This window comes from Lucilia cuprina, chromosome 6 (assembly GCF_022045245.1).
Source record: "Lucilia cuprina isolate Lc7/37 chromosome 6, ASM2204524v1, whole genome shotgun sequence".
Classification (NCBI taxonomy): Eukaryota; Metazoa; Arthropoda; class Insecta; order Diptera; family Calliphoridae; genus Lucilia; species Lucilia cuprina.
In genome coordinates, this window is record NC_060954.1 from 40,777,998 (window position 1) to 40,796,126 (window position 18,129).

At 31.9% G+C, this 18,129-nt stretch overlaps 3 protein-coding genes across 12 annotated transcripts in view; 2 read left to right on the plus strand and 1 right to left on the minus strand.

Annotated features, from left to right (window-relative positions):
• The first annotated feature begins 101 nt into the window (after window positions 1-101).
• LOC111675974 (transcription factor grauzone-like) lies at window positions 102-2,160 on the plus strand. Its single transcript, XM_023436859.2, has 4 exons — window positions 102-291; window positions 351-1,414; window positions 1,482-1,863; window positions 1,929-2,160. Exons 1-4 carry the CDS (start codon window positions 169-171, stop codon window positions 2,145-2,147), a joined length of 1,788 nt encoding a protein of 595 aa, XP_023292627.2. The 5' UTR covers window positions 102-168; the 3' UTR covers window positions 2,148-2,160.
• On the minus strand, window positions 2,159-5,022 carry LOC111675972 (ribonucleases P/MRP protein subunit POP1). The gene is made up of 3 exons (XM_046954732.1): window positions 3,194-5,022; window positions 2,603-3,123; window positions 2,159-2,526 (listed from the first exon to the last, which is right to left on the minus strand). The coding sequence occupies exons 1-3, from the start codon at window positions 4,917-4,919 to the stop codon at window positions 2,185-2,187; spliced, it is 2,589 nt and encodes an 862-aa protein (XP_046810688.1). The 5' UTR covers window positions 4,920-5,022; the 3' UTR covers window positions 2,159-2,184.
• Window positions 5,023-5,460: 438 nt separating this feature from the next.
• The window catches only part of LOC111675973 (transcription factor grauzone-like), a 29,867-nt gene continuing 17,198 nt past the window's right edge, over window positions 5,461-18,129 (plus strand). For 6 of the 10 annotated variants that reach the window (XM_046953858.1, XM_046953856.1, XM_023436857.2 and 3 more), the window contains exons 1-2: window positions 5,462-5,783; window positions 5,852-7,344. In XM_046953858.1, coding sequence (XP_046809814.1) covers window positions 5,655-5,783; window positions 5,852-7,344 — 1,622 coding nt within the window. In that variant the 5' untranslated portion in view covers window positions 5,462-5,654. Of the gene's footprint in view, window positions 5,784-5,851; window positions 7,345-11,542; window positions 11,934-12,005; window positions 12,525-16,306; window positions 16,686-16,754; window positions 17,209-18,129 lie in introns of those variants that run through there. The other 4 variants (XM_023436854.2, XM_023436855.2, XM_046953854.1 and 1 more) reach the window with 4 other exon arrangements.

Sequence of the window (18,129 nt, forward strand, 5' to 3'; positions counted from 1 at the left end):
TCCGTTAAATGTCGATAACATATCTGTTTTTATACATCCAGCTGTCAATCAGCGGCTGTTTGTTTGAAAATTGAACAACTCTGTTTTTTATTTGTTTACATTGCGTCTGTGGGGTTGGTTGGGCTATTAATTTGTTTATAATTTTAATAAAATATTTACAATTGGACTATGGAAAGTTGTTTATTATGTTTGGAAACATACAAGGAGCTTGCCGACTGCATAAGTATAATTTCAAATGAAAAACAGGAACTGGATATTAAAAACATCGTAGAGAAACATTTATGGACCATGGTAAGTGGATAGGAATATGAAAGGCAACGGGTTCAATATTATACCTAAAAAATTTTTAGAACCATATGGAGACACATTCCTGGTTATGTACTTCTTGCTGGAGAGAATTATATGAATTTCATAAATTTTATTTGCGTATAGAAGATGCTCACAGAGAATTTGGTTTGCTGATGAAAAATGTCGAAGAAAATGAAATTCAACTCAAGAAGACTACAGCAGAATTGGATGAAAGTCCTATATACGATTTTAAGGATTTTTTAAATGATTATGATTTAAGTGATAATCATTTAGAAGAAGGCAGCATAATAATAGAAGAACAAAAAAAATTAACAAAAGATGAATTGAATGAAGAGCAAATTAAAGATGATATGCCCCTACTGCAACGGCGTCGAAGAGGTCGTCCTCGCAAAGGAGAAGGTAAAGAGGTCAAGGTAACTAAAACCAAAACAAACAAATGTAAACAACGTAATATCAAAGCAATATTTAATGGCAGTGATGCAGCTATTACTACCTTAAATAAAACTAATGAAATTGATAAGAACCTCTCCACTTGCGATATTAAACAAGGACCACAAGTGCTTAACTTAGAAGAAGGAAACACTAATTCACTTGATAACAATGATTATGAAACAAATTTTAATGATGATAGCGATCGGGAATCCTTAGAACATAATGATACTCAAACTAATCATTCTGATGCTCCAAAAACCAAACGCAATGAAAGAGACAAATTTCTAGAGGAAAATTTTAAAATCACCTGTTTCCGGTGTAATATTCCAATGAAATCCTTCTTTGCTATGTGCAAACATTTCGAGGAAAAGCACGAAGAACGAGGTCATGTCAAATGTTGTAATAAGAAATTTTATAGACGTAGTGTTCTAGTCGATCATGTACATCGTCATTTGGATCCCAACTATTTTAAGTGCAATCAATGCGGTAAAGTGATGGCTGATAGACGTTGCCTGGAGTTGCATGTTGAAATGCATGAAGGTAATGCCGAGAAGAATCATTGTTGTGATATTTGTGGAAAAGGTTTTGCTAAAATTGGTGTTTTAAAAAAGCATAGAATGATACATTTGTCGGAAGAGGAGAAACGTTTTCCATGCTCCGAATGCGGCAAAAAGTAAGTAAACACTTTTTTCAAAACTAAATTGTTTAATTTCTTATATTCATTTTTATTGTTTTTACAGTTTTGGCACGAATTATTTACTTTCCAGTCATTATCGTTCAGTTCACCAAAAGAAATATGTAAAAATATGTGATATGTGCGGAAAATCTATACGCTGTAAAGACGTTTTCGAACGTCATATGTTACAACATGAAGGTAAAAGTGCTCCCACGGTAAGCTGTGACATATGCGGTTTACGTTTGACTGATAATAAAGCCTTAAAACGCCATAAAGATATGATACATCCGGTGGGTGGAAAAAAAGAATATACTTGTTCAATATGTTCAAAAATATCACCCAATTTGAAGGCCCACAAACGACATGTACAGTACAAACACGTCATAGGATATGATCACAAGTGCACGATATGTGAAAAGGCTTTTAAACGAGCTCAAACTTTAAGGGTAAGATGCTATTAGAAAACAAACTTTTAAATAGATATGTTAATTTTACCATGATTCTGTTTAAGGAACATATGGCTTCTCATACGGGTACAGTTTTATATACCTGCCCTTGGTGTCCGAAAACTTTCAATTCTAATGCCAATATGCATAATCATCGTAAGAGGGTTCATCCCAAGGAATGGGAGGAAACATCAAGAAAAAGATATTCTGGAAATTTGCCACCTAATTTTAAACCTCCAACAATAACCCAGTCTACAGATTTTAATGTGCCAATAGATATGTAATACTCAGAAAATACTTTCCATGTTTTATTTTTATTTATTAAACTTCTAAATTAATTTGAAATTGCGCAAAGCGATAATTACGACTATTCGCTGAACGTACTAAACAAAGTGGTTGTTTTAAATGACACTGTTGGCATAATTTCAATAAATGCTTTAAACCTTCGCCAGTAATATAAGCAGTGGCGCCCACAGTACCTTCAGTTAAGCAAAAATTCGAGATGGAACAATAACCAAAACATTCACGAGTACCTTGTTTGCGTACGCTAAATAATGTTGAGGTATCTTGTGGCAGCCATAATTGACACATTTTCTTAAATTGCTCTAAACATAAGGTTGAAGTGCCAGCAGCTCTTATGTACACCCTAGTGCAGCTAGTTTCCTAAATAAGACATAAATAAAATTGCATATAAATTAAATATTTTTTTAAAAATCTAAAAAAAAAACTAAAAACTTACTTGCTTTTTACGTTTCTCTCTTACTCTCTTTGCTCTTAAACGTTTCAGTAGTTTTTTATGCTGCATACGCAATTGATGTCTTTCCTTTTCGTTGGTATCGGCTAGCAGAGGCTCCACAAATACCGGTTCACGATTGTTTAATTTTATTTGTTTTAAGTTTCTCTTTAAATCTTTTTTTGTAGGCAAACATATAACTGAAAAATCTTTGGGATTTCCTCTTGACTTCATGATCAATTTGACTTGTATTAGGCATTGAGGTGATAGTGATTTGGGAAATTTAAATAGACTCGATTTTTTTACACATTCTGCCAAATCCTGCAGCTTTTGACGAGCTCTTAAAACGAAAAACTCTTTACTATTCTTACATGCATTTGGAGGACACCAATCACGTACTAGTTCTTGAAAAGGTATACGAAATGGTGATACAATAGCAAATTTACGATAATTGCAGCGTTTATTGGGTGGTAAACGAAAGTATTTGGTAAATAATTCATTATAACGATCGGAAGCAGCATGTAGGCCTATTGAGTAAAGAAGAAAACAACTGATATAATAATGGTAACTCATTAGCTTAATCGTAACACTACCTACCAGCCACTGTATCCGGTAAATGTTCCTCGGTTCCCATTTCTCTAGCTAATGAATTGAATTCTCGTAAACCGCCAGGCTTTGCACCCCACATAATCAACGATAACCATATTGACATGCCATAGCCCGCCGGTGCAATGACATCCCAACCACATCCATAGCCCAAACGTTTGTAATTGGCGTTTTGCGAGCCGGGTCGTTGTATTAATATGACAGGAACTGGCTGCATAGTTTCCTCGAATTGACAAGATTTTCCCGGTACTATAACATGTTTAGCTCTTAGCGAACAATACTCATGAGTACTCAACATTTCAGAAACGATACGATTTCTTAACTGATCACACCACAAAGCGGAAAAACTTAATTCAGGTTTTACATCCAACAGAAGATCGCTGGCTTCGAGAAAAGCCTGCTGTTTTGGCTCACAAACAGCTTTTGAACGTTTTTGTGGTCTATGTATACGAGGATCCTCTATATTCAGTGCCAAAACCATATTTGATAATAATTCTGCTGGAGAGGTTATATAATCCTGACATTTGGTCCAAAACTGTTGTTGTCTCTCATGATGTTTAAGTAGATTGTTATCATACTTGTTAGCATCCTTTACCCAAGAATTTTCTTGCTCCAAATCTTTGTTTAAAGATTTTACTTTAAAAGCTCGATTTAAAATAGCTTGTGCCAGTGGTCCTGTAAGCCTAAATCTATTTAAAGTATTTTTAAGTTCCTTAAGTTCCACAGATCCTTCGGTATTCTTATAGTGTGGTATATTTTCTCTGGCAGTAGTTCGTGTCATAAATTGTAAACGTCTTTGTGTTTTTACTGCTACTTTTATATCTCTGTTGGCAGTCTTACCTTGTTGCGTACTAGTTGACATTTGCTCGACTTCCTCTGTAACTTCTAAAGGCACTTTACAAGTCTTGGAAGACTTTAAATCAAAAACTTTAATTATTTCTTCTAGAACAATATTATAAGCCCCTGGATGAATCCACAGCCATAGGTTTCTTTTGTCATTATCTTGTAATTGTTCATCCTTAAAACGCCACAAAAAACTGACTTTACCCAAAGCATTATAAGGATATGCATCAGCTTTGAATATATCTATACAACCCTCTCGTCTACCATTTAAATAAGTTTTTGCGGTTAAAGATAAACCACATTCATGGCTGGTTAATCGTTGGAAGCCTTGCGACAGCTCCTCCACACTACCTTGTAATTCTACACAAGCATAGAATGAAATATCTTGCACCAGACAGTGTTCGGCAGTAGCTCTGTAACAGGCCCTGAAAGTTTTATCACAACTTGCATAGGGAAGCTTATAGCCCCATTTTTCTATTATGTGAAATCTTTTGGCATGCCAAATATGTGTTTCCAACCACTTGTGTTTTCTTTGCCGTCTTAAGTAGTCTTTCAGCAGATTTTGCGGCCTTCTTCGGTGCTTTCGAGATGGTCTCTTGGTAGCTTGTGGTTTACCAGATTTGGACATTTGATGTATATGAGCTGCTCGGTATTTACGCGGTAATCTTTTAGGATGATGAGACATGGCTCTCCGCCTCATGTGCTTGGGTAGCGTTTGGAATACTAATTTATTTGAATTACTTTGTTTGTTCGCATTGACCAACTCCTTAAGTTCCTTTAAGGCAGACGCTGCATACTTATAGGTGGGCATATGCGTGCCTAGCACCACTGGTCCTCCCAGAGAGGAATCATATTCCAGTTTTTTGGACACCATTTTTATTTAATTTTGTCCTCAAAAATTAAAAACTTAAAATAATAAAAATTAAACAAATGCGGTTTTAAAAACTCACATTGTATGGAAACTTCTTCTTAAGTATACAAAAATCATCAAGTTGTGATAACATTGTGTTTGTTACCAGTTTATGGTGAATACCTAGACGCCGTTTAAAATTTACAAGCGCCTCTGTTTTCTCATTCAAAATATTTGGCTTGTGCTAGTGATATATAATTTTTTAAGCTCTTATGGTTACTCATAACAATAAACAATAGTTTATTTTATATATTTTAAATCTTTAACGCCTTTTTTTAATTCTAAAATATCATAAAAACAAACAATATTGAAAACCCAATTTTATTGTAGTTTTCTTAATAAAAGTTAAAATTATATGTTGTATTATTTTGTTTCACATTAAAAAAAAGTTAAAAGTAACCAATATATAGCTACCAAATACTCATTAACTTTACAGTTCTAGATTGTGTTGTAGCGTCAAGAAGAAAAAATAGTTTTTGTGCAGTTTTTTTACATTGAAATTAATCTTTATGTTTTAATTAAAAAATATTTATCTATACGTTATTTTAAAATATAAAATAAAATGTTCAACACAAAATCTTTAATACATTTTTAATATTCACTTCGTAAACAAGGAAATAAAGGAAAATTTTAAAGTCGCAAAACAAGAAAGAAAAATCGAAGCCACTCAGTCAGTCAAACATTTGAAGAAAAAACAACATGGTGGTTAAATGCCTGTTATGCTTAGAGTATCCTACAATACCGGGTCCAAAATTTTTAGAAATATTTGGAGAGGAAGGTTTACGTCTAGATATAAGTGCGATTATTAATAAATATTTTTGGCTAAAGGTAAGTGTAGAGAAAAACGTCTTTGATCTGAAGAGACAATAAGAATACCTAATTTTTTCTGTATCTAGACAAACAGGAACAGTGAAGATGTACAAAAAATATGTATGACATGTTGGGAAGTGGTAAGAGATTTCCATATACTCTATCAGAGAGTAGAGGAAGTCCATAAACATATAGCAGTCAAGACTATAGTATTGGACGATCCACTACCTCAGGATGTTATGCTCAAGTCCGAAGATGATCCTTCTATGGCCCAAGATCCCATTATGGACGATAATGGCATGGGTGATTCTATATTTGATCCGGAAGTTAAGGTTGAGGTACATGATTTGGATTTGTTGCCACAAATAGAAATATTAGAGACTGCTAATGTATCGGACAGAAGTGCCAGATCGAGTCGTCGTGGTCGACCAGCTCGTGATCAAAGTCCCAAAGTCTCGACAAAACGTATTAAGAAAGAACAATCACCTGCAGCTGATGCCACTGACGTTTTCGCTTCAAATGAAAATCTCAATAAAGATGGTTTAAATGAATCCAGCTCGTTGGAGGACCTAAACTATACCAATTCATTGGATAAATCAGATAAAGAAGATAGCAGCAATAAAAGAAGAGGGAGACCTCGTAAAACGGATACTGAAAAAGCTAAAGCTACCACACCACGTTCTAAACGCTCAAAGAAACAACAGCAGCAGTCATCAGATACAGCTATAAAAAGCGAACAAGATGCGGAAGATCAACCTTCCTGTTCTACAGCACAACAAACGGGTAACGCCGATTCAGCAGAGCCAAAAATCAAAACTGAAAATCCTACAGATGAACAGAATTATGATAACTTTGCCATAGCCGCTGAAAATTTCGAAGATGATGATGCTTATGCTCAAGATGATTACGATGATGATAATGATAATAACTACGCTAAGGACTCGGAAGAATCCTCTCACTCAGAGCTAGAGTCTGATGCTTCGAATGACTCCGACTGGGGCGAAAGTCAAAACAAGAAAAAGGAAAAGTTTGCTGTTATCATGAAAAAAGAACGCAATGTTCCCAAGAAATATAAGAAACGTGAAAAACCTTTGGTAGAACCAAAACGCATGAGTCGAGAAGAAATTGAAGCTCGTCAAGCCCAACAGGCCGAATATGATTCCATAATAACGAAATTCTTTGAAAAAATTCGCTGTCCTAAATGTGAACTTTTGGTCCATACGTTCGGTGAAATGCGTGCTCATTTCCGCTTGGATCATAATGATGATCATGGCTTTGTCGAATGTTGTGGACGTCGTTTTGCCACACGCAAATTTCTCGCCGAACACATATTAGTTCATTACAATCCCGAACATTTTAAGTGCAAGACATGTGATAAAGTCTGTCGTGATTCTACGCAACTGGAAAGTCACGAACAAACTCACCTGCCCAATCCACCTGCATCGAAATACAAGAAAACGTTTCAGTGTGAAAAATGCTCGAAAACATTTTCCTCTAAAGCTTCATTTGAACATCACATGGTGGCGAAACATGTACCACGAGAAGAATTCAAATTTGAATGTCCCGAGTGCAAGAAAAAGTGAGTACAAGTTTCATTTTTTTTAATTTATTTACGAACATTAAGAAAATAACAATTGAACAAAGTTATGTTCGTTGAAACTATTCGGAAATAATCAATTCCCTACCTTAAGTGGCCTATTTTTCCTTAAATATACATACGTGTAGGTAGTATTTCATAAATATGAATCATGAACTGAAAACAATAGGTTTAAACTTCTTAATTTATTACATAAAGTTTATTTAATTGTAAGTCTTAATGAATTCTTTTATTTTGTGTTTGTTTTGTTGATGTTTATGTATCTATTTATACTTAATACTAGAATTTTAGCAGCGTATTTTAGAAAATGTATAAACCTATATAACATCAACAAAACTTAACAATTTTAAAGCCCTTTTAAGTTGTTAATGAATTTTATTGAATATGTTGAATATGTCTTAAAAATCTAAATGATTTTTATACCCTTTACCTTCGTGAAAAGGGTATATATGAGTTTGTCATTCCGTTTGTAATTTCTATAATATAATTTTCCGATCCTATAAAGTATATATGTATATATTCTGGATCCTTATAGATAGAGGAGTCGATTAAGCCATGTCCGTCTGTCTGTCCGTCCAGTTGTCTGTCTGTATGTTTGTTGAAATCAGTTTTTAGAGGACCCCAGAGATCGGCGAGATCCGAATCTTCAATAATTCTGTTAGACATGCTTTCGGGAAGATCGCTATTTAAAATCAGCAAAATCGGTCCATAAATAACGGAGATATGAGCAAAAATCGGAGACAACCTCTGAAAATTACAAAAAAACAAAAACAAAATACATAATCATGTGGTAAACTTTGTTATTGTACTCTGTTTATAAAAATAAGGCAGATCGAGAGCAGCACTAATGTGTTGGTATTGGCTAGAAACATGAAATTAAATATGTGAAGCCTGGCTTAAGTTAGAAGCCATAAAAGGGAACTTTTTGGTACTTGTTTGTTTTTTAAAAGGTACTTTTTGAATTTTCTATAATATTGAACCTATAAATATGAAATTAAGTATGTGATGTCTGAATTAGGTGAGAACCCATAAAAGGGAACTTTTTGGTACTTTTTCGTTTTTCAAAACGTACTTTTTGAATATTCTATAATATTGAACCTAGGAACATAAAATTAAGTATGTAGATTCGGAATTAGGTGAGAACATATAAAATATAATTTTTTGGTACTTTTTAGTTTTTTAAAAGGTATTTTTTGAGTTTTCCATAATAATGAACTTAGAAACATGGAATTCAGTATGTAGATACCGGATTAGATGAGAACAAATCGATGGGAATTTCTTGGTACTTTTACGTTCTGCTAAAGGTACCTCTCGAATTTCCTATAATATTGAACCTAGAAACATGAAATTAAGTATGTTCAACCCGAAGTAAGTGATTTGAAAGAAGAGTTTTTGATAACAACTTTTTTTTTAACCCACCATGGTGAAGGGTATATAAGATTCGGCACAGCCGAATATAGAACTCTTACTTGTTTATGTTTACTTTTTTAGTTTTAATATCATAAACACAGTTTTGACTTTGAATAAAAGATGTCAAGTCCTCTTATTCTTTATCCACTTTAATGCTACTCCCACAATTACTAAACCGCCAAATTTATTATCCAAATGCTCACTTGAATGACAAAGTTGTTCGTGAAAAGTTTAATGTTTTTAAATCTAATAGTTTCCCTGACATACGAAATTTTGTCTTTAATATATATGCAAAGTTCACTCCACTATCATGGTAATTTGTAAGCAGCCTATTTAAACTACATTGGCACAGCATAATTAACCATATACCGACGAAGAATCAGTTTTGTCGTTTAGCCGACTATAGACAAACTATTAATTTTTTCAAATATTGACGTTAGAACTTTGTATCGGTATTTTGTTTTAAATATCAACAATGTTACTGGACATAATGACCGATTAGCTACTCTTTGTCCTGTTAAAATTTAAAACTTTACTCCTTCAAAGTGGATATATTTAGATATAAATGGTGTATTCCAATGTATTCTAACCTAAAAGCGAGGAAACAATGGTCCTCCCAGTCAAGAAACATAATGTCATGTTGACTAAACAGTTCGTCCTTGGATATCATCGGAGGAGTCATCCCAATTTTAACATCACACAGTTCATCGAGATGGAGCAACAGGCTAAATGCCTACTGGTCACGTATAGACCGTTTGGTCTCCAACGAATGCATGTGGTCAGGGCTCTCATGACACTCACTGCATATTCAACTGCTCAGCCAACCCTTCTTCACTATTTCCAATGGATTTATGAACACATTCAGTTCAAATAGCTCAATTTTTAGGCCTGGGCATTGACCAATTAGATTATTCTATAGTTTTAGCTGTTACAACAACAACTACCTAAAAGCTTTTGGCCTTTAAGATCATTCCGTTAAGACAAAGAATTATGTTCTCTGTGATGATAGCTAGATTGATGTAATCATACTTGCAAGAAAGATCATAGTATGTTGGAGTACATGCACATTGTTGATAATATATGTGTTGAGTTCGACAGACATCTTGTCATTGAAATAATTATATTTCTTTTATGCATGAATAATCCCACACGATTAAGGAATACTCCACACGATTAATGTATACTATACTGGAAAATCTCAAAACCTACAGAGAATATTTCTTCTAGTCAAGAAAATTGTCGCGTTTGTTTATTATATTGAATACACATCTCAGGCTATTATCTTGCTTCAACATCTTTCTATAAGATTTATGTTATCACTTATAAAGTGTTCTGTCGTTTATTTTATGATCTGCTGGTATATTTTTCAAGCGACTAAAGAGTGTTATTTTTTCATGCAAATTATTTAGAAAAAGTTTCCTTGATAATTTTAGTAAAATAATAATTGTTAATGTTGTATAAAATCCTTCTTCGGATTCTTATGAGAAGCGTTTAGTTAGTTATCTCTTGCTTCAGGTTTCCATATAACCTCTGGGCTGTACAATCACAGCCAAGTCCGGCAACGATCACACATCGACTCGGCACTAAGGATCCTTTAAGATGGCATCTCTTCTCGAGGATTTATAAGCAAAATGGCGTTTGGACATAAATGGATACATATCAATCTTGGGATTCTGTCGTTTACGGAATTGACGTCGATATATCCATATCTCAATCTAATTGGGATGTGGTGAGGTAGAAAAATTCTGCGCTGGCGAATGCTAACGTTGTGGCTAATATGTTGTTGTAATGTACTGTTCGATCGAATTTTGAGCTATTTGCTTTAATACTCCTTTCGTATAGATCTCTTAACGATTGGAAAGTGGTGAGAATTCAGAGGCTAAAGGTCCTTTACCATTGAATAAAACGATAGAACTGAAGCATCGTCTTACTCAATGGACTAAAATGAAAATAGCAATTCATGAACTATGAAACCTTTTTCGACAAATTATACTGACATCATGTTTTTAAATAGGAAGATCTTTTAATATATCTGCTGACATCAGGAGTACAGTTTTTAGATTTGTACAAAAGTACGGCCTTTGTCAGTAAGTGGGACACAAAATTATTGTAGGTTATGCGATGATAAGAAGTCTCAGGCTAAAATGGCTAGGAAATATTTTGAACGACGAAATTAGGATATTGCGGGTCTTGACCCTCGCAGTTTACCAGGTTTTGTCAAGGGCATTAGTCACTTCTTCGACTGGGCATTAAAGTGGGGAAAAATTTTTTCTCTTCTTAATTACAAGCGTACACCACGCCAGTAAAATAGTTATAAAAAATCCATGTCGGAAAGTTTCCGAGTGGATAAGCACCGTATAACCCTTATTAACCTATCCTAACCATCTTAAGAAGCAAAATATCTTAATATGAAAGTGATTATCTTATTTTAAAAAAAACATGCTCTCAGCTTAAAAAAAATATGTTCCATAGGCCACTAATTTTAATGATATTTAATAGTACAATTGGTTTTTAACTAGTACCGACGCATACCACATTATTTTAAGAAAAGAAAACATCTAAATTTGCAGTTATTATTTAAAGTTAAAAATTGCTAAAAGTTGCAATTAAAAAGTGTTTGTTTAAAATTAAATAAAAAAAACGAAAACAAAAAAAAAAAAAAACTATGGATTCTGAAAATAATACCAATGTCTCTCTCTCTCTTTGTAAGTTATAATGATATTTTTTAAAATTTCAATAAATTTCTACCTTTTCTTCTATAATTTTCTAGATGTCCAACTGAAACAAAACTCAAAGATCACATGCGCAGTGTACACGATCCACAGAGAACGGTGATCTGTGATAAATGTGGCAAAACATTTAAAAGTACCTACAGTCTTAAAAAACATCACGAACTCGAACATTCGGATGTACCAAAACCAGCGCCCATTCCTCAACAATGTGAAATATGTGGTGCATGGCTACGGCATTTGTCAGGTCTTAAACAACATATGAAAAATATACACGAGGGCGTGCAGACAGAACATCGTTGTCATATTTGCAATAAAGTCTCTTCAACGGCACGAGCTTTAAAAAGACACATTTATCATAATCATGAGTGTATAAGAAAATTCCAGTGCACAATGTGTGATAAGGCATTTAAAAGGGCACAAGATTTAAGGGTAATTATTAAAAAAATAACTAATTTCTTTAAGAATTTATAATTATTTTATTTATATTTCATAACATTACAGGAGCATACATCTGTTCATACCGGCGAGGTGTTATATACTTGTCCCAATTGTCCCATGACTTTCTTTTCGAATGCTAATATGTATAAACATCGACAACGTTTGCATCGGGCCGAATGGGAGGCTGATCGTAGTAAACCTATACCACCAAATATTATGAAACAAGCTAAACAGGGTAGTAAATTTGTTAAAACAAAACGTGCACCCGGTGAAACTACACCCTCTCATTTGGTAACACCATTACCCATTGTACCACCTTCAACGGTTTTAAATCCTCAAATATTATATGCCAATATGACGTTACATTGAGTAGAATTCTACAAAAACAAACAATCGAACCGGACACGCATACTATGACACTCACTTTACATTTACACATTGCATACATACATACATTTAAACGAATGTAATTATAATTTATAAATATTTTAAATTAAATAACAATTTTTTGTTTTTAATATTCATAATCATCATATGATAAAATAAATTATTTCATTTATTTAAATTTATTTATTTATTTTGCAGCTTTTCTTTAAAATTCTCTTATTTTAATGAAATAGTGGCTGGTTTAGGAAATTTTGGAAATTTATGTAAAACACTCAATTCATTTCCTTCGATATTTACTAAATCCGGCAGACACTAAAAGGTACTTTACACTACAATACTTTGTATTAATACTAATAAAAATTTCAAAATGTGTTGTAGTGTAAATTTAAAAAGTATCCAGTATTAAATAATGTGGTATGAAAAGTATTGAGTATTTGAAAATTTTTAAAAATAAATATATTTTACTTAATACCAGAGTTCATTTGATTTTGAAATAAGTCATTTTTGATGTTTTAAAATAAAAAAAAATAAAAAAACTGATACTCTAAAACTATAGGACATATCTGTAAATGTATTACCAGTTGACAAATACCGAAGTGTAATAAGCAACCTGCTCGTAAGATTATTATACAATATTATGAAGAACACTTTAAATTAATTTATCAACCTGGTACTGGCTGGTATCGCTTGCCTAAGGATTGTGTCCTGCTTCGTTATTGTTGGCCCAACAATTTCTAACAGTTTATTAAAAAGATGTTTCGGAAGCCTGCAAAAATTTTCAAAACTTGGTGGGTCCTCCAGTTGAAGTTCTTTCAGCACCATGTTACTTAAATCTTTACCAGAATTTCTTTTTTTAGCCACTCTCGACTCCATAGAGACCTTTTTTTAACTATCTTATTTTCAAATTCTTCTTTTCCTTCTTCTTTTTAATTAAACTTATTAAAATGGTAACTACCGTAACTTCATCCATTTTTGCAAATCCTTGCGATATAAATTCGTTGAAATTAAAAATATTCAAATGTTATTTAAAAATAATTATATTTTTGACAAGCAAAATGTATTAATACTTCTTTTATTATTTTGTACAATAATATAAAGCCTTACAATATTTTTTTATAATACAAGCCAAACTACATCATGACAATGAAAATGATTTTGTATTATTAAAAATACAACTATAATCATAATACAAAGTATTGTAGTGTAAAACCCCTTTAAATGTAAATTTCTTTATATATGTCTGAATATGATTTTAAAATATTTTTCTTACATTCTAAGGTCACTTAAGGGTAAGGAAATTAGTGAAAAAAGAAGTGTTTATTTAATCAGTTTTAAATATAACGTTTTGCATTAATATTAATAAATTAAGTTTTCTAAACGTTTACATGTCTTAATAATTGCATATAAAAGAAAATTGTTCGAATCGTATTGGCAGTTTTTACATATACATATATGATCGTATAGATTTGGGCTTTGAATTAAAAGAAATAATGTTGAAATGAATCTTGTATAAATAATGATGTACTAAGGAAATAGAAAATTTCAAAATTATATGCGATTCAAATAACAGTATATTTATGTTAAAAATTTTACAAATTTTAGTTTTGAATTGATTTACAGATTTCATAACAAAATTTGTAATTTTTTAATAAGAGTTGAAGTGTTGTTCATAACGTAAAATTTTTAACCAATTTTTTAAATTTTCCGCAATATGTTAACTTTGTTTAACAAACAACATCTTGAATATATTTGCAATTAACATTTTCTTAATAATGAAAACAAACTAATGAGCTGCAATCATTTGCCTTACGACACCTGTACGTATACGTATTAATGATTTATTGCTATTACAAATATTAAGTATACGCCTAAGTATGAGAATCACTAGAAAGTTAAACAAAATCTAGAAGATGAATACTTTTATTTTTAATACAAAACTAACTACTAACGAGCCGCTATCTTTCCCTTATGGAAGTTTACACACAAACAAGTAAGCAGCAAGATAGTTAGCAGCCCGTTTTTCATTATGAATAAGGCCGGTAGTTTCCCTTTGATTTTACATGTTACCAATTTTTTTGATAACATTTTTTTTTGCAAAAATGGCACGAAGGCATCAAACCTTCCGTCGATGGTTTTATTTTAAAGTGTTGTATTGTGTATTATAAACCAAATGAGAATTATAACAACTTTATTAAGTCGGACAAAATTTTTTGCTGGCTTTTGAAAACTCTTTGGGATCTGGGCTTAATCAGTTTTTCTAGATTTTGATTAGTATTTGCGAATCATTTTTGAGTCATATAGTCTAGACCATACTAGTCTATGTTCTAGGCTATGATCTAGCCTATAGTATTTGCGAATCATTTTTGAGTCACATAGTCTAAAGTTTAGACTATGTGACTCAAAAATGATTAGCAAATACTCTAAACTAAATTAGTCTAAACTAGTCTAGTCCATAGTACAGCCTATGTCTATAATCTAGTCTATAGTTTAGTCTATAGTTTCGTCTATATTCTAGTCTAAAGTCTAATCTATAGTCTAGTATATAGTCTAGTCTATAGTCTAGTCTAAAGTCTAGTATATAGTCTATTCTATAGGTTATTCTATATTCTAATCTGGTTTAGTCTAGACTAGTCTATAGTATAGTATATAGTCTAGTCTATAGCCTGGTCTATAGTCTGGTCTATAGTCTAGTCTATAGTCTAGTCTATAGTTTAGTCTATAGTCTAGTCTATAGTCTAGTCTATAGTTTAGTCTATAGTCTAGTCTATAGTCTAGTCTAGTATATAGTCAAGTCTAGTCTATAGTCTAGTCTAGTATATAGTCAAGTCTAGTCTATAGTCTAGTATAGTCTAGTCTAGCCTAGTCTATAGTATATAGTCTAGTCTATAGTCCGGTCTATAGTCTAGTCTATAGTCTAGTATATCGTCTGGTCTATAGTACAGTCTATGGCCTAGTCTATAGTCCAATCTATAGTGTAGTCTATAGTCTAGTCTATAGTCTAGTATATAGTCTAGTCTATAGTCTAGTCTATAGTCTAGTCTATAGTTTAGTCTATACTTTAGTCTATAGTCTAGTCTATAGTCTAGTCTATAGTCTAGTCTATAGTCTAGTCTATAGTCTAGTCTATAATCTAGTCTATAGTCTAGTCTATAGTCTAGTCTGTAGTCTAGTCTGTAGTCTAGTCTATAGTCTAGTCTATGGTCTAGGCTATAGTCTAGTCTATAGTCAAGTCTATAGTATAGTCTATAGTCTAGTCTATAGTCTAGTCTATAGTCTAGTCTATAGTCTAGTCTATAGTCCAGTCTATAGTCTAGTCTTAGACTATAGACTAGTCTATAGTCTAGTCTTAGACTATAGTCTAGTCTATAGTCTAGTCTGTAGTCTAGTTTACAGTCTAGTTTATAGTCTAGTCTATAGTCTAGTCTATAGTAAGTCTATAGACCAGTATGTAAATTATTCCAAAGTCTATTCACTAGTTCAGTCTATAGTCTAGTTTATTGCCTATTTTAAGTTGGGTCCATTTTATTGCTTTAAAGCTTTTGCTTTTTAAAGCTTAGAAGCGTTGAAGTGTAAATAGTTTGTAAATCTAAAAAGCTTACAAGCATAAAAGCTTTGAAGTTTAAATACATATTTTGTAAATACGAAAAACTTTTTAATACCTTAAAATCATTTTTTTGTTTAGGAATTTCTTAGACCCATTATTTCAATGCTGTAATGAAAGAAATTCCTATTGTTTAGTTACTCAGAATTATTCAAAAATTTTTTCTACTTCTAACATTTTAAAATTTTTGTGTGTGTTTACATTTAAATAACTTAAAGTGAAAATTTACCTTAAAAAATTATAATCAACAATCCAACCAACAAAAGCCACTTAGGGTAAGAGAAATGTTTATTAAAATTTATACACTTGTTTTCTAATAATCTTTCAATTTGTCTTTTTACATTTTTCCAAACATTTTCGAATTCGAATCAACTAGATGGCCATCTAAAGCTAAACTGCGTAAACACATGTATTGTCATGATACGAACAGACAAAAAGTTTGCGATCAATGTGGCAAAACATTTGCCTGCAATTCCAGTATGCAAAAACATGTTAATTCCGAACATTCCGAAATTAAACCAGAACCTCAACAATGTAAAATATGTAATACCTGGTATCGTAACCTGTCGGGCTTGAGAACACATATGAAATTTATGCATGAAAATATTGGAGGTGAACATCGTTGTCAGATCTGTAATAAAGTATCGTCAAATGCACGAGCACTACGAAGGCACATCTATTTGAATCATGAATGTGAACGTAAATATAAATGTCACATGTGTGAGAAGGCTTTTAAACGAGAACAGGACTTGAGAGTAAGCTTTTCGGTTTGGTTTTAAAGTCTTAAATAAATAAATTAATTATGTTTAATATATATTTTTAAGGAACACATTTCTGTACATACAGGTGAAGCCTTGTATACTTGTCCCAATTGTCCCATGACATTTTCCTCTAGTGCTAATATGTATAAACATCGTCAACGTTTGCATAAGGCCGAGTATGCGGCTCATAAACAACAACCTTTGGCCTTGAATATTATAAAACAAGCTAAATCTATGCCAAATACAGTGCGCACTAAAAGACGTATGATTGTTGATCCACCTCAGTCGTCGGATATGAATATGCCCCCAACATCGGCTCTATTAAATCAACAGCTTGTCATAACATCACAATATACTACTATAGCACCAAATTTGGCAAAATAACATAATTGAAAAACAAGAAATAATAATATTAAATAATTAGGTGTATAAATAAGTTTTTCTTTTTCGGAAGGATATAAATAAGTAGTATACAAGAGGTTTATTTGTTCTTACAAAAGATATGCTTCTTTTTTTTAGAAATAAATATGTTTTAATTTGTTAAATCTAATACAACACAATCATCCATCGATTGTTCAATTGTCGGGTGTGTAGTTATCAAAAATTTTAAAGTGAACATTCATCGCCACAATTAAAGTTATAATTAGTAAATATTTGGAATTTTTCTATAAAAAGGTAAGAATTTATTATGTATTTCTATGAAATAAGAAAACTATGTTTTAGTCAAAATTAATCTTTGATGCTTTTTTTAAATTAAATAAAATGTACTTATTATATAAATTTCGGATAAAAGCCGAATATCATTGACACTCTGTGTTTAGTGAGACCTGAAGGGGCTTATCTATTGTAACGAAAAGAAAAAACTGATTCGTTTGAAGCTATGCAACTTAAGTATGCAACATGAGTTTGATCAATTTCAATCTGACTTAATAATATTGAAGAAAAAGGAAAATAATAACAGCTGAAATTTGTATTTTAAAGTCGAAAGATAGGTTGGGTTTTTCTGATAAAGATAATCATCATTCTTTAATTAAACCTGGTTTAATATATGTTTTGTGTTTTTCAGTAATCAGTAAAGTTACTTATTATCTTAGTTTAAGGGCGGGTTTCTTACTCCTCAGTTAAACTAGGCTTAACTTGCTGTTAGATTAAACTCGGAACAAATTTAGGAGGATTTTAACCGATAATTGTGTTTTTCAGTTTTAGCTCAGTTAACTTTTTTAGTATTGCCAACTTTTCACTCAAAAACATAAACAATGAACAGCTATTTTTTTGCAAACAATATTTTTGTAAAATGGAAAATTTTGCATAAATGTTAAATAAACATTTAAAATAATAATAAATAAAACAAAATAAATCAGAAAATTGCAATTTACTTAAAATATTAAGTTTTTGTACTTTCAAAATTATTGTTTTATTGTTTTTGTTAATTGTGTTT

Excerpts from the sequence above, each read along its gene's own strand:
- LOC111675974 (XM_023436859.2), top strand. The coding sequence starts at position 169 with ATGGAAAGTTGTTTATTATGTTTGGAAACATACAAGGAGCTTGCCGAC. Across the intron at positions 292-350 it reads AGAAACATTTATGGACCATG|AACCATATGGAGACACATTC; the intron begins GTAAGTGGATAG and ends AAAAATTTTTAG. Across the intron at positions 1,864-1,928 it reads AACGAGCTCAAACTTTAAGG|GAACATATGGCTTCTCATAC; the intron begins GTAAGATGCTAT and ends ATTCTGTTTAAG.
- LOC111675972 (XM_046954732.1), bottom strand. The coding sequence starts at position 4,919 with ATGGTGTCCAAAAAACTGGAATATGATTCCTCTCTGGGAGGACCAGTG. Across the intron at positions 3,124-3,193 it reads TTTACCGGATACAGTGGCTG|GCCTACATGCTGCTTCCGAT; the intron begins GTAGGTAGTGTT and ends TTTACTCAATAG. Across the intron at positions 2,527-2,602 it reads GAGAGAAACGTAAAAAGCAA|GAAACTAGCTGCACTAGGGT; the intron begins GTAAGTTTTTAG and ends TGTCTTATTTAG.